At 41.3% G+C, this 15,479-nt stretch overlaps 1 protein-coding gene across 2 annotated transcripts in view; it reads left to right on the top strand.

The window, feature by feature from the left end:
- OSBPL1A (oxysterol binding protein like 1A) overlaps positions 1 to 15,479 on the top strand; it is a 95,912-nt gene that overhangs the window by 68,426 nt on the left and 12,007 nt on the right. For both annotated transcript variants that reach the window (XM_056854213.1, XM_056854214.1), the window contains 8 exons: positions 4,133 to 4,267; positions 4,644 to 4,741; positions 5,110 to 5,292; positions 5,689 to 5,796; positions 8,075 to 8,164; positions 9,182 to 9,308; positions 12,097 to 12,213; positions 13,940 to 14,063. In XM_056854213.1, coding sequence (XP_056710191.1) covers positions 4,133 to 4,267; positions 4,644 to 4,741; positions 5,110 to 5,292; positions 5,689 to 5,796; positions 8,075 to 8,164; positions 9,182 to 9,308; positions 12,097 to 12,213; positions 13,940 to 14,063 — 982 coding nt within the window. The remainder of the gene's footprint in view (positions 1 to 4,132; positions 4,268 to 4,643; positions 4,742 to 5,109; positions 5,293 to 5,688; positions 5,797 to 8,074; positions 8,165 to 9,181; positions 9,309 to 12,096; positions 12,214 to 13,939; positions 14,064 to 15,479) is intronic.

Genomic DNA, 15,479 nt, shown 5'->3' on the forward strand with positions numbered 1-15,479 from the left:
ATTCCTGAACAAATGTTAAGCAAAGTACAGAAGTAGTCTTAGTAAAAGAATCTAGGCTAAGGTGTGGCATGAGTTCTTTTCTTTTTCTTTTTTTACTGCTGTCAGGAAGACATTCTAGACCAGAAATCTAGGCATGACCCCCAGCTCCTCCTTTGTATAGAAAGATATCTAAAAGTGAAACTAGGCCATATAGATTGAAATCATAGAGCATTTTCTTGGGTATTGAATCATTGCCACATGAAGCTGGTGATACCAGCTTTTGTGTCATGTTCCACTTTGAGTGAGTTCTATCCAACTATAGTAAGATTATACTAGAACTTATTCTGTGCTCCAAAGCAAGAAGGCTGACATGGATGTCCATTAATAAATGATTGCAGTGCTGTAACTAAGGAACATTTGCAAACCTTTCCCCTGCCGCTTCTTTGTCAAGTTCTCAAATTAATTCCCAAAGTTCAACATCATTTGAGCATTAGTAAATTATTTTGAAACATTTAAAAGATGTTAGTGCTGCATAATGAATGAAGATGAGCTGGGAGCTGGAAATCCCAATTTAGGTATCCACAAGTGGACTTGGGGGTGTCTCATTTCCCCTCCCCCACTGTTTTTTCTTTTGCTTCCCTGAAAGCCCCCGTAACCTCTCCTCTTTACCAGCTCACTTCTCTCATTCTCACCTGCTGGCCAACCCACCTTTATTTGTCTCCCTGGCTTCAGCTTTCCCTCCTTCCCTCCTGGAAACTTCTTGAGAAAACTCTGGGCGGTGCTGGCTGCCTGGCCCAGTTCAGTAGGAACCCCAGAAGGAGTTACAAGGGGCACCTCACTTTTCCCTTCTATAACCGTCTCCACACAGTTTCCCCTTTGTCTCTCTTGGCAGCCCCCGTATCCTCACCTTTCCTTGCTTCCTTCTTTCCTTTCCAGCCACCAAGCAACCTATCTTCTATCTGCATCCCTTCTTCAGCTATATTTGTGGGTGGGCTCTCTGTCCTTGGAGGTTTTTAAGCAGAGGCTGACTGGCTATCTGACAGCAATGCTAATTCTGTGAACTTAGGCAGATCATGAGAGGGAAGGCAGGAAGGGTTGCCCCGGGGCTTGGTTCTCGTGGCCCTTTCCTCCATGCCCAGGGTAATGCTGATTGCCATTTTAATGCCAGGAAGCAGTTTTCTTCCCAGCCAGATAGGCCAGGGAACCTGGAGGGGGGGTTGGGAGGGGGGTTGCCATCTTTTGGGCATGGAGCAGGGGTCACTGGTGTGAGGGGGTGAGCTATTTGTGAATTTCCTGTGTTGTGCAGGAGGTTGGACTAGATGATCCTGGAGGTCCCTTCCAACTCTGTGTTTCTATGATTCTTCTTAATTTGCATCCCAGCTTTCTCCACAGTAGGGACCCAAAGCAGTTTACATAATTCTCCTCTCCTCCATTTTATCCTGACAAAACCCCTGTGAGATAGGTTAGACTGAGAGAGTGTGACTGGCCCAGGGTCACCCAGTGAGCTTCCATGGCAGAGTGGGGATTCCAAGCTGGATTTCCCAGATCTTAGTCTGACACTCGAACTGCTACACCACATTGACTTTCACGTGATGGCTACTGTTGAGCATGGAAGTCACATGATGGCAAGTTGCTTTGTGGTTGCTGCTTGGCCTGGCTGCAAGTCCTTCCTCAAAGACCAAAACAGCCCCGCAAAGGGCTCTGCCTGTTCTCCCAGGCTTTTAGCGACAGAACCCAAGTTTGAATGCTTAATGTTGTGATTCTCCGGTTTGTAGAAAGATGTGTCTTTCATTACTCCAATGTCCAGATTGAAGTATCCACAGATGGGGCCGTGTTTGAAATTAAACATATTGATTTAGTCATGAACTCACAGCTCACTGTTGTTCCTTCATCTTTGTTTGCCTTTTGCATGTTTAATAGTGGGATGATATGGCCTGGCTCAGTGAGATGTTAAAAAGATGGCCTAGAGAGTATGTGAAACTATTTAGGCACTGTTTACTATTTATCCTGCCCTTCCTCCAAGGAGCTAATGATGGTGTACATCGTTCTCCTCAGTCCTATAAAAACCCTGTGAGGTAGGTTAGGCTGAGATAAAGTGATGTTGCCTCCTGGCACTGGTATCCAGAGGTCATTGCCTCTGAACACGGAGTAGGGCAATAATAAGTAAAACAGAATAATGCATGGCTACATTTCCATAGGTGAAATGTTGACCTAGCAGATGGTGAATGTATGTGCCCCTAGTTACTGTGCATTTCAGGGCAAGGGAGTAATTTATCAATCTGTGGGATGGTGTCTCACCCCCAGAAAATTCTTGAATGCACATGAGCATATGAAGCAGCCTTAAACTGAATCAGATCACCAGTCTATCAAAATCAGTATTGTCTACTTAGACTGGCAGCAGCTCTCCAGGGTCTCAGGCTGAGGTTTTTCCACATCACCTACTACCTGATCCTTATAACTAGAAATGCCAGGGATTGAACCTGGGACCTTTAGCATGCCATGTAGATGTTCTACCACTGAGCCATGGCCCCTCCCCAATTTTTTTAGGCTTCGTATAAAACTCATACTAAAGTTGTATATTTGTGTGTCTTTGTTTTATATGTATGTAACTTCTAGGTCACCTTTCTGTGGACATAATGCTCAAGGCAGCTTATAAATAAATATAATATAATATAATAATAAAAAACACTATAACAATAAAAGACATTTCTGTAAAAGCCAACTGTAAATATAACCAGATAAAAACTCAGGGATGATGCATAAATCTTGCTCACACATTCTGAAACGAGTTCTTAACAGACATTAGTAGGCCTGTAATGAAGGAGCTAAATGAAGCTTCTAGAGAAAGAAGTTCTGTAGAGTAGAGCTAATTACAAAAGAAAACAAACACAAACTTTGCATGGGTTCCAGCTAAATTCACCTATACAGGTTCCTGTATAAGCTAATGTTAGCTAATCTTCGAGCGAGGGCAGAAGAAATCCTTCATGTATGTTGGTCCAAAGCTATTAAAGGCTTTAAAGGTCAAAACAAGGGTTTAGACTTGAGCCCAGAAGCCTACTAGGAGACAGTGTAGTTGGTGTGATATTGGCTTGACATGTTCATTTTGACAAACCCTGATTAGAATTCAGGCTGCCATTTTCTGAACCCGTTGACATTGCTGGACTGTGTGCAGAGGCAGCTGTATGCAGATTGCATTACAGTAACCAAATCTGGATGTTGCCAAGGCATGTGGCGACAGAGACCAAGTCTGCTTCCTCCAGCCACAGCTAGGCATCTCTGCCTTTGTTTATCCAAGGACAGAAAGCAACCCACACCCACTCCCAAACTTGAAGTCAGCTCTTTGAGAGGGATTGCAGTCCCATCCAAAACAGGTCCTACACCTATTGCCTTGTCAGCTTTATACCTAACCAACTTCACTTCTGTATGCAGTATTCTTTCATATTATCATTTTGTGTGGCACCTTGCACTGTTCTTAGTCCTTTTGGTTGAGCCTAATTAATTGTGAACACATGCAAAGCAGATTCCCTGCCAATGGGCCATGGCTTCTCCCGAATGAGAGTGATGATCCTTTGTGTTTAGTTTTCAAAACCGTTCCATATAAAGAATCAACAAGCTGTGAATTGTCACTGTAAGATCAATAAGGCATAGGTCATTCTAGAACCGAATGAGGGTTTGGTCATTGTACACTTATAAGTGGATAATGACCAAGCTTTCATTCAATTCTAGAATGACCTATGTTTTACTGATGTTGTTTAAGTTTTATTTATTTTATTTCATTTTTATCCCATTCTTTCTCCGGGGAGCACAATGTTTTCTTTTTGTACCCATTATCCCCATTTTATCCTTATAAATGTGTTGCATGGTAAGCTAGACTGAGAGACAGTGACTGGCCCGAGGGTCAGTTGTCAGGTCCATGGCTGAGTGGGGATTTGCACTTGGGCCCACCTCCAAAGTTCTAGCCATTGCACTATAGTCACTTTTGTTTAAGCTTAAGAGGAGGCTTAGGTTTAAAAAGTGTTTGTTTTTTGCATATCACCAGTCCGTTCTTCTGCCAGTAGGCTTAGCTTTATTGTATGGCAGAGGTAAACAAGTCACCATCTTGGTAACATGCTACAGTGTATAAATGTTGACCCTGCTTTTAAAATTCTCCTAGGAGCTGTCCAAGATCACTATGCCAGTCATTTTTAATGAACCACTGAGTTTCCTTCAGCGACTGACAGAATATATGGAGCATACGTATTTAATTCACAAAGCCAGCTCTCTTTCTGATCCATCTGAACGAATGCAGGTACTCCTGTGCTAAAGAAGTGCATGTGATAACCTAGGAGCATAAAATTGTTTACCATGTGCAGAAAAATGAGAGAACTGCTTATTTTTGTAGCCTCTGAGATACTCTTGTGAATTCCAGCCAAACTGTTTTGCTGAGAACTAAAATTAACTTCTATTATGGTGTGAAGAAATATTGAATATCTGACATTCTGGATAAGCTTTAAGTAGTGGTAATCTAGCTAGCACCTCTCCTTCGTAAATGGTTATACATGCTGCAGTATTCGAATGTGTACCTGCTCCATGCATGCGTAATGCTTCAGAAGATATAGGATAAATATTAAACTCTTCTATTTTGAAGCTAGTATAAATATGTATGTAAATCACTTTTTCAACAGTGTGTAGCTGCCTTTGCTGTCTCTGCTGTTGCATCTCAGTGGGAACGTACAGGAAAGCCGTTCAACCCATTACTTGGAGAGACGTATGAACTGGTTAGGTAATAAACCTGTAATGCACTTAACTGACTGGTTTAGTGACATATACAAATATTCCTGGTTGGATATGTACTAGCTGGGAGAAACTATCCAGTGCATAAGTTATTGTACGTTAAGGTATTTGAGTATACCAGTTGAAACTATAGTTAAATTGTTCATTTGTCATTGATCTTATATTTAGTTTCATACTATTTAACAAGCTCTATAAGCATAAAATCATTCCCAACGTTTCTAGCTGTATATCCTCTTGAATATTTATGCAGTAATTTTGATTTGTTCAGGAAAAATATTCTTATGTTATACAAAACTGGGGTGGCATATTTTCTCTTTATCCCTTTTAATCACTGCACCATTTCCCCCCTCTGTTTAGAGAAGATCTCGGATTCAGACTCATCTCAGAACAAGTTAGTCATCACCCACCCGTCAGTGCTTTTTATGCTGAAGGACTGAATAATGACTTTGTGTTTCACGGTTCCATTTATCCTAAGCTCAAATTCTGGGGGAAGAGTGTTGAAGCAGAGCCCAAGGGGATAATAACTCTGAAACTTCTTGAGTAAGTTGGTCAGGGACTTCAATATGTTTTGGCTGTTCTAGAATATTTTGACTACACGTTAGTGGTATGTGTGTATGCATGGCTGTGTAAAATAACCATAGTAAAAACTGGTTGACTGCCCCCATCGAAATATCACTGTTCTGTCAACAAATGAGTGCACTGAAGTTGCTATGTTAAGAATTACATAAAAATCAACATTTCATTTTGTTTCTCTTTGGTCTGTACGGCCGGAGCATTCTGTTCTCCTTGATTTCTTGCCTGTGGCAGAGAAGGAATTAACATCTGGGATCTTTATGTCTTTCCAAAAATAGGGTTCTGTTAGAGTCATTTGTAAATGGTTTTCTAAATGTGCAAATCTAAACAGCTGGTATTGATAGTTTTCTTATTTGCCTCCAGACACAATGAAGCGTATACATGGACAAATCCTACTTGCTGTGTGCATAACATCATTGTTGGCAAGCTGTGGATTGAGCAATATGGAAATATGGAAATAACAAATCACAAGTAAGCTCCTTGTTTCTTTGAAAGTAGAGCATGTGCTGCCTATAGCACACATACTAAGTGGGTACTCTGATATAACAAGTAAAATGTGCCTTTGGAAGGATTTGGCATCTGCAGGAGACATAAACAGTGCTAATTGGTCTTTCATGCTGATGCAAAACGTGGCTGGAAAGTGCAGACAGCTGTTGTCTGGTTTTCTTATCCAGAACCTTAACTTTGAGAAGACCTCTCCTCCCACTTCTTTGACCATTACCTCGTTTATCTTGGCCTGAGTTCTTTAGTTCTTTTGAAAAGATCCTCCTTGGTAGGAAACCTGACAAACACACTGTGAAGGCTTAGAGTTTAGCACCTGCCATTATAAGGGAAAAGCCCTTCAGGAAGTGGTTCTTAGATAACTATGATATATTGTTTCTACTATGATGAAAACAATAAATGTTAATTTAAAATAACAGGCACATGTTGGACAAAAACTAGTAACTTTAATCAGACTCTGATTATTGTGTTTTCCCTCTACAAGTATATCATATTTTATATATTCTTATTTTCTGCCTGGTAAAGATGCTAATCCCTTGGTTGTTTCTTCAGTGTTGGTCAATGGCATGTGTAAATTTACATAATTAAGTTGCAGGATTGATACTTCTGACAGGGCGTCTGAATTTTTGTTTAAATTCTTCTGACATTATTACTTCAGCACAGAATGTCTGTGACAAAGGGGGGAAACCTAGATGCTTTTGACCTGTTTGCCTGAAAACGGTAGAGAAATGGAGAATTTCAGGCCTGCAAGTTAAACTGTGCTCCCGCTTTCCCTGCTCCCCCGGTGGAGACTTACATTATCAGTCAAAGGTGACGGCTTCTAGTGCTGTAGGCAAAGCATTTGGGGTGGGGTGGGGGAGTAGAGGAGGCCATCTGTCAGATCAGCAACAATTTGCACTCCCTTGAACATCCGTGCACCTCTTTGAACAAGTTGGGGCAAATGGGGTGGGGAATTAGAAACATTCAAAATAGTTGCCAGCCTTGTCAGCACTGATAGCAGATAGGATTGTCACAGGAGACGACGTCCTCTGGCCAACCAGAAATTGACTGTTGGCATCCTGCCCCCCAAAACACAGACATTGCATCTATTTTGCTGAATTCTAAAGAGTTTAGAGCAGGGGTGTCAAACATAAGGCCCGTGAGCACCTGGGGGAAAGGCGGGAGGCTGCTTTGGTGAAGGACAGGTCAATTTAGTTTTTACCAGCTGAGGCTCCTTGCTGAAAACCCAGTTGGCCAGTCCAGAATGACTTCCCTCTGGTTTGCAGTGTGCCTTTAGAAGGAGAGTGTGCCAAACCGCACTCTCCTTTAAAGCATGTGCAGTTGGCCTGCTTTCTTTTATCCCAAGTGGAGCTTGGTTGCCCGGAACAGAGGAGCTTCAGTTCTTGGAAGAGGGGGGTTGGGGGGCAGGGTTTCCTTGTTTCTGCTTACTGGCAGAGACATCTTGGGCTGCAGCAAGGATACTCATGAGTAGAGTAGAACCACTGTTCTTGCTTGTGAGTAGAATGGCTGAGCAAGAGTGGGGCTTGCTCCAGGCAGCAACTGTTGGTTCTGACAGGGGGGAAGCGTCTGTTGCGGCCTGCCTGCTTGCCTCTTTCAGAGAGAACTCTGGGGGGGGGGTTGGGCAGAATGGGGCTAGGAGGCATGCTGCTCTTGCTAGTGAGTAGAACTTCTGGCTTTACTCAAGCAACTGATGGTTGCAATACAATGCTGTGCTCAAGGCTAATTTTGGTAAAATTACCCCCCAATTTAAGGCTTTTGCTGCTAAAATGTTGTCTATGCTTGGGACAGCTTATGTCTGTGAACAGCTCTTCTGTGTAATGAATGTTAATAAATAAAAAGTATGTTCTCAGCTTACAGAGAAACACCTGAACTCAAAATTGCTACAGCACAGACTTTGACTCCAGATTTTGATGGAGTAGTTCAGAGCAAGAGTTGTCAGTTATCAAAGACTGTTAAATAAAAACAAGCGTGTTATTGTTTTAAGTATGTTTGTATTTTAAGTAAAAAATAATATCATTAATTGACTTTGCCTGTGTCTTCTATAAAGTTGGTATCTCTGGTAACAGGTATTAAATGTTATGGTACACGTGGCTGGCCGGATCAAGTGACATTTATGACATATCCAGCCCTCGTAACAAATGAGTTAGATACCCCTGGGTTAGAGCTTGATTCCCATGATCGAGCCAAATATTGGAAGAAAACTTGCACTGTAAGAGACTTAAGCTAAAACATAATGCTTCTTCCACAGGACTGGTGATAAGTGTGTGTTAAATTTCAAACCATGTGGCCTTTTTGGGAAGGAATTGCACAAAGTTGAAGGCTACATTCAGGACAAAAGGTAAAAAGTTCCTTTCTGCTGTTTTTGACGTGTGTATATATACAAAGGAAGAAGCAGGACTTTGGGGTTGGGGCTGTGGTTCAGTGGTGGAGGGGCATGCTTTGAACACAGAAGCTCCCAGGTTTAGTCCCTGGCATTGAGAGCTATTACAAGAGTAGACAATGCCAACCTTGATGGATACGAACGAGGTAGCTTGTTGTGTTCTGAACTTCCAAGTGTTGACTGTTATGAGGCCCCTTCTCCACATGCACAGAGAGCCTACCACCCTCTACAACCTCCCTCTGTCAGGTTCAGAGTTACAAGTGGGTCAGTACGTCACACGTTGCTACCTTTCTTGCCTCTTTTCAAATCTCTAGAAAACTATGACCATTTCACCTCTCGGGTCCTCTCTCTCATTCACAGAGACATCAGCAGACAGGGTAGCCCAGCCCCCTTTAATGACTGCCCTCACTCAGACATTTCACAGAGTTACTGGGGTTGGGGGCTCAAACACTACTCCATTCACACACTGCCATCATTTATGCATATTCTAAAACATTTATAGACTGAGATCTTAACTTGTAAATGTGTGAGAGAGTGTGTGTGTATTTCTATCCCTGAGAGACACAGCACACAGGGTTAAACAAAGAAGGAGTTGACTTATTTGCGATTTGAACATAACACTGAAGAAAGCATGGTAAAGGTTTTTTTCCATTGTACTTTTGAACTGTTTCCCTATTCCATAATTTGAGATCTTTTGTTACCAATTGGGTTTTCCTTCCAGTTAGCTTTAAGCTACTCTTTACCAGAGCCTCACTGAGCAAGCCATACTCTTCATTCTCCAACTTCTTAACTGCCAGCTGCTTTTTTCCAACCGTCTCCCTCTAACAATCCACCAGCTCTCATTGGTCGCTGTTAGGAAGAGGTGGAACCTAACCTATCCGTCACATATTTATCAACATATTTAAATTTTGTGTAGAGTGTGAAACTGAATACAAGAATAAGTCAAAGATTTTTCCCCAAATTCTTTTTTAACAGCAAAAAGAAATTATGTGCACTCTATGGGAAATGGACTGATTGTTTGTACAGTGTTGACCCTGCCACGTTTGAAGCTTACAAAAAAAATGACAAGAAAAACACAGAAGATAAGAAAAACAATAAACAGGTATTGAGTTAAATGATGGTAGAACTATAGGAGTAGTCACTGTTTTACTGCTCAGTTTTGTAGGTGTCTTTTCTTCTACTCCTTTGGTGATATTTAGTCTAGCCGATGCATTGAAGTCTGAATGATAAGAACTGAAGAGTATGGAAGGGTTAAAATCAGATTGTTACTTGGTACCCTAGAAGGGTCAAATATCTGGAAAATTTGGAGTTGAGGAGTTGGATTTGAAGATTCCCTTCGAGTGTGAGGAGCCTGCCTCTGGTCCATGAAAAAGAGAACTTGGTGCGAAAAACAATGGTACTGTGTGATTGGCCAGGCCACCAGGTGAAAGGCAAGTCCCAGGAACACAGAGTCTGACAGCAGGGGTTCTCAGGTCACAGTCCATTTGGAAATACTAGCATAGTTCAAATTCCTTCTTCCACTTAGAATCCATGTCAAAATAATCCACAGCTTCTTGCTTTACATTTTCATTTTAAACTTCACATACATGAGAAAATTCACACATGTAGAACCCAACTTCACTAACCTTTTGGCATAATTTTGCCTCTTGAACTTGCGTGCATTTCCAAAAACGGTCCAGTTACTTTCATGATATGCAGAAGATGTCAAAGGATGTGGGGGTGGGGGGGTCAAGAGTCAAAGAGGTATGCTGTACAAAAGGCATGAACAGCATATTTCAAGGCCATTCTGTTTTCTGTAAAATCTGAAAGCACTTCTTGACCTCCAGCTTTTCTCCAAACTTCCCTCAGCATGCCCAGTGCTCCCCCTGCTTCATATTTTTATTTCCCAGAATGTCTTGTATTAAAATATATCTCATATCCCTGTGAGATGCACCTTCAGAAATTCTACGAGCAGACAAACTCTTTACATTGGCAGGGGTCCTTTCCCTTCCAACAGTATAAATGGGAGACTATGGGGTTTAACGCATGGCCAATTTGTCTCGCCTTTGTGCCTTAAAAGTAGTGAATTCCCGTGGTCTAAACGCATGACCGTCCGAGGGCAGCGCATCGGACCCACCTTAGGCGCGATTTAAGCAAAAAAAAAAAAAAAAAAATTGGTTAAGCAATCCCTGGTTTCTAGCGATCTTTTCGGTGCTAAACTGCTATTTTTTTTATTTCGCTACATTACCGGAACGCCGGCGTGCGTGTAATCACACGATTATCCCGCTACTAACCTTTTGTTCAAGCTCCCAGCCCCGACAAACAGCTGAGCTGCAGGTGAGCAAGGGCGGGGCAGGTGCGAGCCACGCTGCTGGCTAGGAAAGGACGTGACGGGGAAGGAGAGCTCCTTTTATGGACTTCCGGGGGGAGGGCAGAGGGTGGAAGGGGCGGGGCTTCTCTGGCCTGAAGAGTAGCCAGGGAGGAAGCAGGCTGTGACCCAGGCTGGCTGAGCATAGAGCCACCCGGGTAGCCTCCGAGGGAGAGGAAAGCTCAGACTCTCCCTCGGACTGGTCTGAGGCTGAAGAGGCGCCTCAAGCCCCGACCCTCTCCAGGCCAGACAGACACCCCCCCGACCAGCCCTGTAGGGGGGGTGCTTCACAGCGTCACGATGGTATACCGGAACGCTGGTGTCCCAAGAAAAAAAGGGAGAATCGGCTTTTGATTGGATAACCCCTCAGCCAATCCTTGGGCAATGACACAGCGGTCACTCCACTACTATCCCACATTATATGGATGGCTCAAACGCACGGGGAACCTCCAGCAGCTACTTGCTTCGGACCTTTAGTGGGATGGACTAGCGTCATGCGTTTGACTATCCTGTCTCGGAATAAAATATTGTGAGATAAGGGAGGAGCGAACCAAGAACATTCTGCCCATGCGTTAATTCCCATTGGCAGTCTTTCAGAGTTCATGGCATTATTTTCTGTAAGACAGGGGCATTCTTCAAACTTTCAAGAGACCATGGGTTGATCAGCATAATCACAAAAAAGAACTCATACTTTAAAAAGACTTCTTGAAATCAGGAAAGATTAAAAATGTTTTTATTACCCTAAAAGATAGAACCCATGCAAACTGAAGGTTTTCAACTTGATTTCAATGGAAGGAATTTAAGCTTATTTCAGATCATTATTCTTAAGTTGCCTTTAATGGGTCATACCAATCTTTTTACCTTTTTATTTTTTAATGTAAGAATATGTGTTCCTTCTAAATGCCTTAGTAGTGATTCAGATTATTAATACTTGCAGTGCATCTTTCAGTATTTATTATCAGGAATATGGAAATGCTCTGGAGATTGAAAGAGCACCTGTGGAGAGCCCAGGGGAGAAGGTGAAGAAGAAATGAAAAACATAATTTATGTATACCAGTTATCTAATTCATGTAATCTGGCTATACAGATGGTTGCTATTGTTTTAGCGCCAAATACAGTACATGAATACTTTAAAGTTATACATTTTTCTATGGTTTGGAAATGTCAGTTCAGCATCCACAAAGAAAATGGAATAGGATATCAGCAACTACTTCTTTAACAGCAGTAGCTTGAAACATAAGCTTTATCTGGAATTGTTTGAAAAGTCAATTTTTAAAAAATCTGCCTTCTTTCTTGCCAGTGTAGAAACTGGTGTTTTGCCCTACAGCATGATTATGAGTGTTGTTGTTTTTTAAAAGTTATGTTTCGTGGGTGGAAATTCTGCTCTCTGTGAAAATGCTTTGGTGGATCCAACCCTTTATCTCTTACTGTATACTTGACTTATTTTAAGTGCTTGAGCTTTTGTGAAGTGTTTTTTCCCCTTTTGTGGGCTTTTAAATGTATTCATTATTAACTGCAGAGGTTTTGCCTATATTTCTTGTAGATGGGTGATTCAGATGAACCAGATGAGGTGCCTTTGCCAGATTCTGAAACTGTGTGTGTTATTCCCGGAAGTGTTTTGTTGTGGAGGATAGCTCCCAGGCCAGCAAACTCAGCACAGGTAAGAAAGAACCATGGTGAAAAATATGCATGGTTTGTTGGTCTGCTTATGAAGCTGAAACACTATCAAAATAGTGTATTGGTGCTTCTGGGAAAGGTGAGGGAATGAATACAAAAATCATTGCTTCAAGTCTTGCCTCCATTGCAGACAATTCCCACTGCAATTTAGTATTGGCAATTTAATTTAAACTTTGTTCTTCCCCAGCCAGCACTCCACTACTGATGAGTTATCGACATGTAACATGGCTGAATAACTGTCATAGACACCTGTTGGGTAATGCCTGTAGCATCCAGGATAAGAAACTTAGTTCTCCCCCTCTCTTCCATGCTTATGAAATTTAACTTTTTAAAGATACAGTAATATTTCAGGTGATTGTGGCCCCCTTCTCACAAGAGTGCTTGTGTAGCCTAACCCTAAATTAACTAAGCAGCTAAAGAACTGAATCGCCCTCCCATTACAGCAGCAGCAGGAACCCAGCCTATGGCAGCTCTGCCAGCAAGTTCCCATTCCACTCAAGATGACAGACTATGACGAAATCTTAGCTGAAATTTTCACATACAGGTTGAGTATCCATTATCCGGACTGCTTGGGACCAGAAGTGGTCCATATTTTGGATCTTTCCATATTTTGAATTTTTTTGCATATGCATAATGAGATATCTTGGGGATGGGACCCAAGTCTAAACACAAAATTCATTTGTTTTATGTATACTTTATATACATAGCCTGAATGTAATTTAAAAACATGGTTTTAATGATTTTGTATACATTGAACCATCAATGGCACTGCTGAGGGCCTGTGAGTAATGCCGGCTCAAAGGTCCAGTTTTTGGATCAGTTTGGATATCGGGTGTCCGAATAAGGGATACTCAACCTAGATTCAAAAATTAATGGCTGTAGTCTTTAATATGTGCTGCAGTGACTGTTCAAGTTGCGTGATCAAATATTTTGCACTGTTTTTTGAGATCCAGTGTGGTGTACTGGTTAGAATGTCAGACTAGGTAGGAGCTGTGAAACCCAGGTTGTGAATCCCCACTCTGCAATGGAAGCTTGCTGGGTTACATTAAGTCAGCCCAAATCTATCTCACAGTGTTGTTAAGATAAAATGGAGAAGGGGAGAAAGCTATATGTCACTTTGGGTCCCCATTGGGGAGAAAAGAGTTGTATAAATGAAATAAAGTGTGTGTGCTTGTTCCTAGTTAGATTTAAACCTCTTTGAATATAGAGGGTCAAAACTGGATGTCCACGCCCAGAGCACAAACAGGTTATTATCCCTGCTAATGAAGACTTGCTATCATGTTGGCAGCATGTAGTCATCTTGTGAAACTGAGTCCTGACATCTTCCCTTGTCATTTCCAACTGAGGAACCCCCAACCAGTGACACAAATATCAATTCTCCAGTGCACCCTTCATGCTTCTTCTTTTTAAGACTGTTCCGTTTCTATTACTCCAGTCCTTAAGGTCTTCCTATTCAACCTACACAAGGGCTCAGTCTTTCTCTTCATTTCAAAGGTCTCTTTGATAACTTGGTTTTTTAAGCAGATTTCATAAACTACTTTATTCTCCAAGGCCACTATAATGAAAACTTTGAATAAAAAAGTCTCCAAAACTGGTCTCCAAGGAACTCCATTGGTTATTTCCTCCAAGCATAAATGCCTACTAACAGTTAATACTCCATAATAAAAGAACATTTTAAAAACATGAATTTGTTTTTTTCATTTATTTAGATGTACAACTTCACTACCTTTGCAATGACTTTGAATGAACTGGATAAAGAAATGGAAAGTATTATTCCTAAAACTGACTGCAGATTACGGCCAGATATAAGAGCAATGGAAAATGGTGAAATAGGTAACATATACATTCCAGCATAAAATATATGTATATACAGTAATGACTATAAAATAGCTATAACCAAATGTTGCATTTTACATGACATATTTCCATGTATAGGAGTACTTTGTAAAGCATGTTTTACAAAGCCTTTTACAAAGGAGTGCCTGCATTTCTGAAATATAAATTTTCCTGTGGCTAATGTATATTGGAATGTTATTTTCAAGTAGTCTTTTATGTGTTATGCTCGATCTTGCATGAATGAAGGATACTATCATGCCTACTGGATGTGTTTCAGCTTATTTTTTCTCCTGATGAACTTGCCTTTGCTAGTGGATTGTTTGGACAAATTTGGTGGTAGTGCTGCCTAATTGGGCTACATTGGGTCAAGTAAAACTGTAATGCCATATGAGACTGAGAGCAAGAAAACTACTCATCTAAAATTGCAGGAGCGAAAGATATGAAAAATATTGCAAACCACAAAAAATTGTAGTTTAATGAACCTCTTTTATGTGTTTGCTATTGTTGTAGTAGTAAATGTTTATTATATACGGCCAAAGGCTATTACAAAATTGGCCTAAATAGAACACAGATAAAAGATAGGAAGAATAAAAGCAATCATCAAGATAAGATCCCACACAATTAAAACAGATTACAAAGCTACTGAGTTTAAGTTTCGGACAACACGTTTGCACGTATTTTCTTGGCAGCCGGAACAAATAGGGATGCCATGTATGTAACTTATGGTCTACATCCGCAAGAAGGAATATTATTTTCTCCTTAGCTGTGCATACAGTCAGATTGGCTAAGATGGCCGCCAGAAATTTATGTCTAGGTTCCCAATATAGAGAAAAACACAGCACGTAGTGAGGAGCATCCTCAATATCTACCGTACAACAGACACAAATACGCAGAATAGCGTCCTGTTAGCATAGCACATTGCATGGTTTGAAAGTGAATGGCTGTAAAGGCTGATCTTAGGTAATAAAATGTGATGACAGACAAGTAATGGGCTCTGCTGTGATTTGTCCCGGTGGACAATTTGGAGCTTATTATTGTATGCCTATCCATCAAGGCATCAAAGGTGTATACCCATTCACAAAGTTTAGCGTTAACCTGGGGAATCCTGTGGGAGTCAACTAGGAAAGAATATTGATTAAGAGTATTATTATATCTAATGACCCAGGTGCTCTTGTTCTGGATAAGGGTGAAACAATGCCTTGAGAGATGGGAGGTTGGGGCTTTGATCTGCTTACACCTTAAATTAATTAAAACAACATGCACCTGAGCCCTTACTAAAGGAAGACCAAATTCGGCAGCTAATGTATCTACTTGCCCAGCCCATGATTAAGAAGCCCAAGACATATTTCAGTAATTTCATCAGTGGAGTAATCTACTACTGTCTAGTTACTACAGGTAGAGTATCCCTTATCT

The sequence above is a fragment of the Euleptes europaea genome, chromosome 8 (assembly GCF_029931775.1).
Source record: "Euleptes europaea isolate rEulEur1 chromosome 8, rEulEur1.hap1, whole genome shotgun sequence".
Lineage (NCBI taxonomy): Eukaryota > Metazoa > Chordata > Lepidosauria > Squamata > Sphaerodactylidae > Euleptes > Euleptes europaea.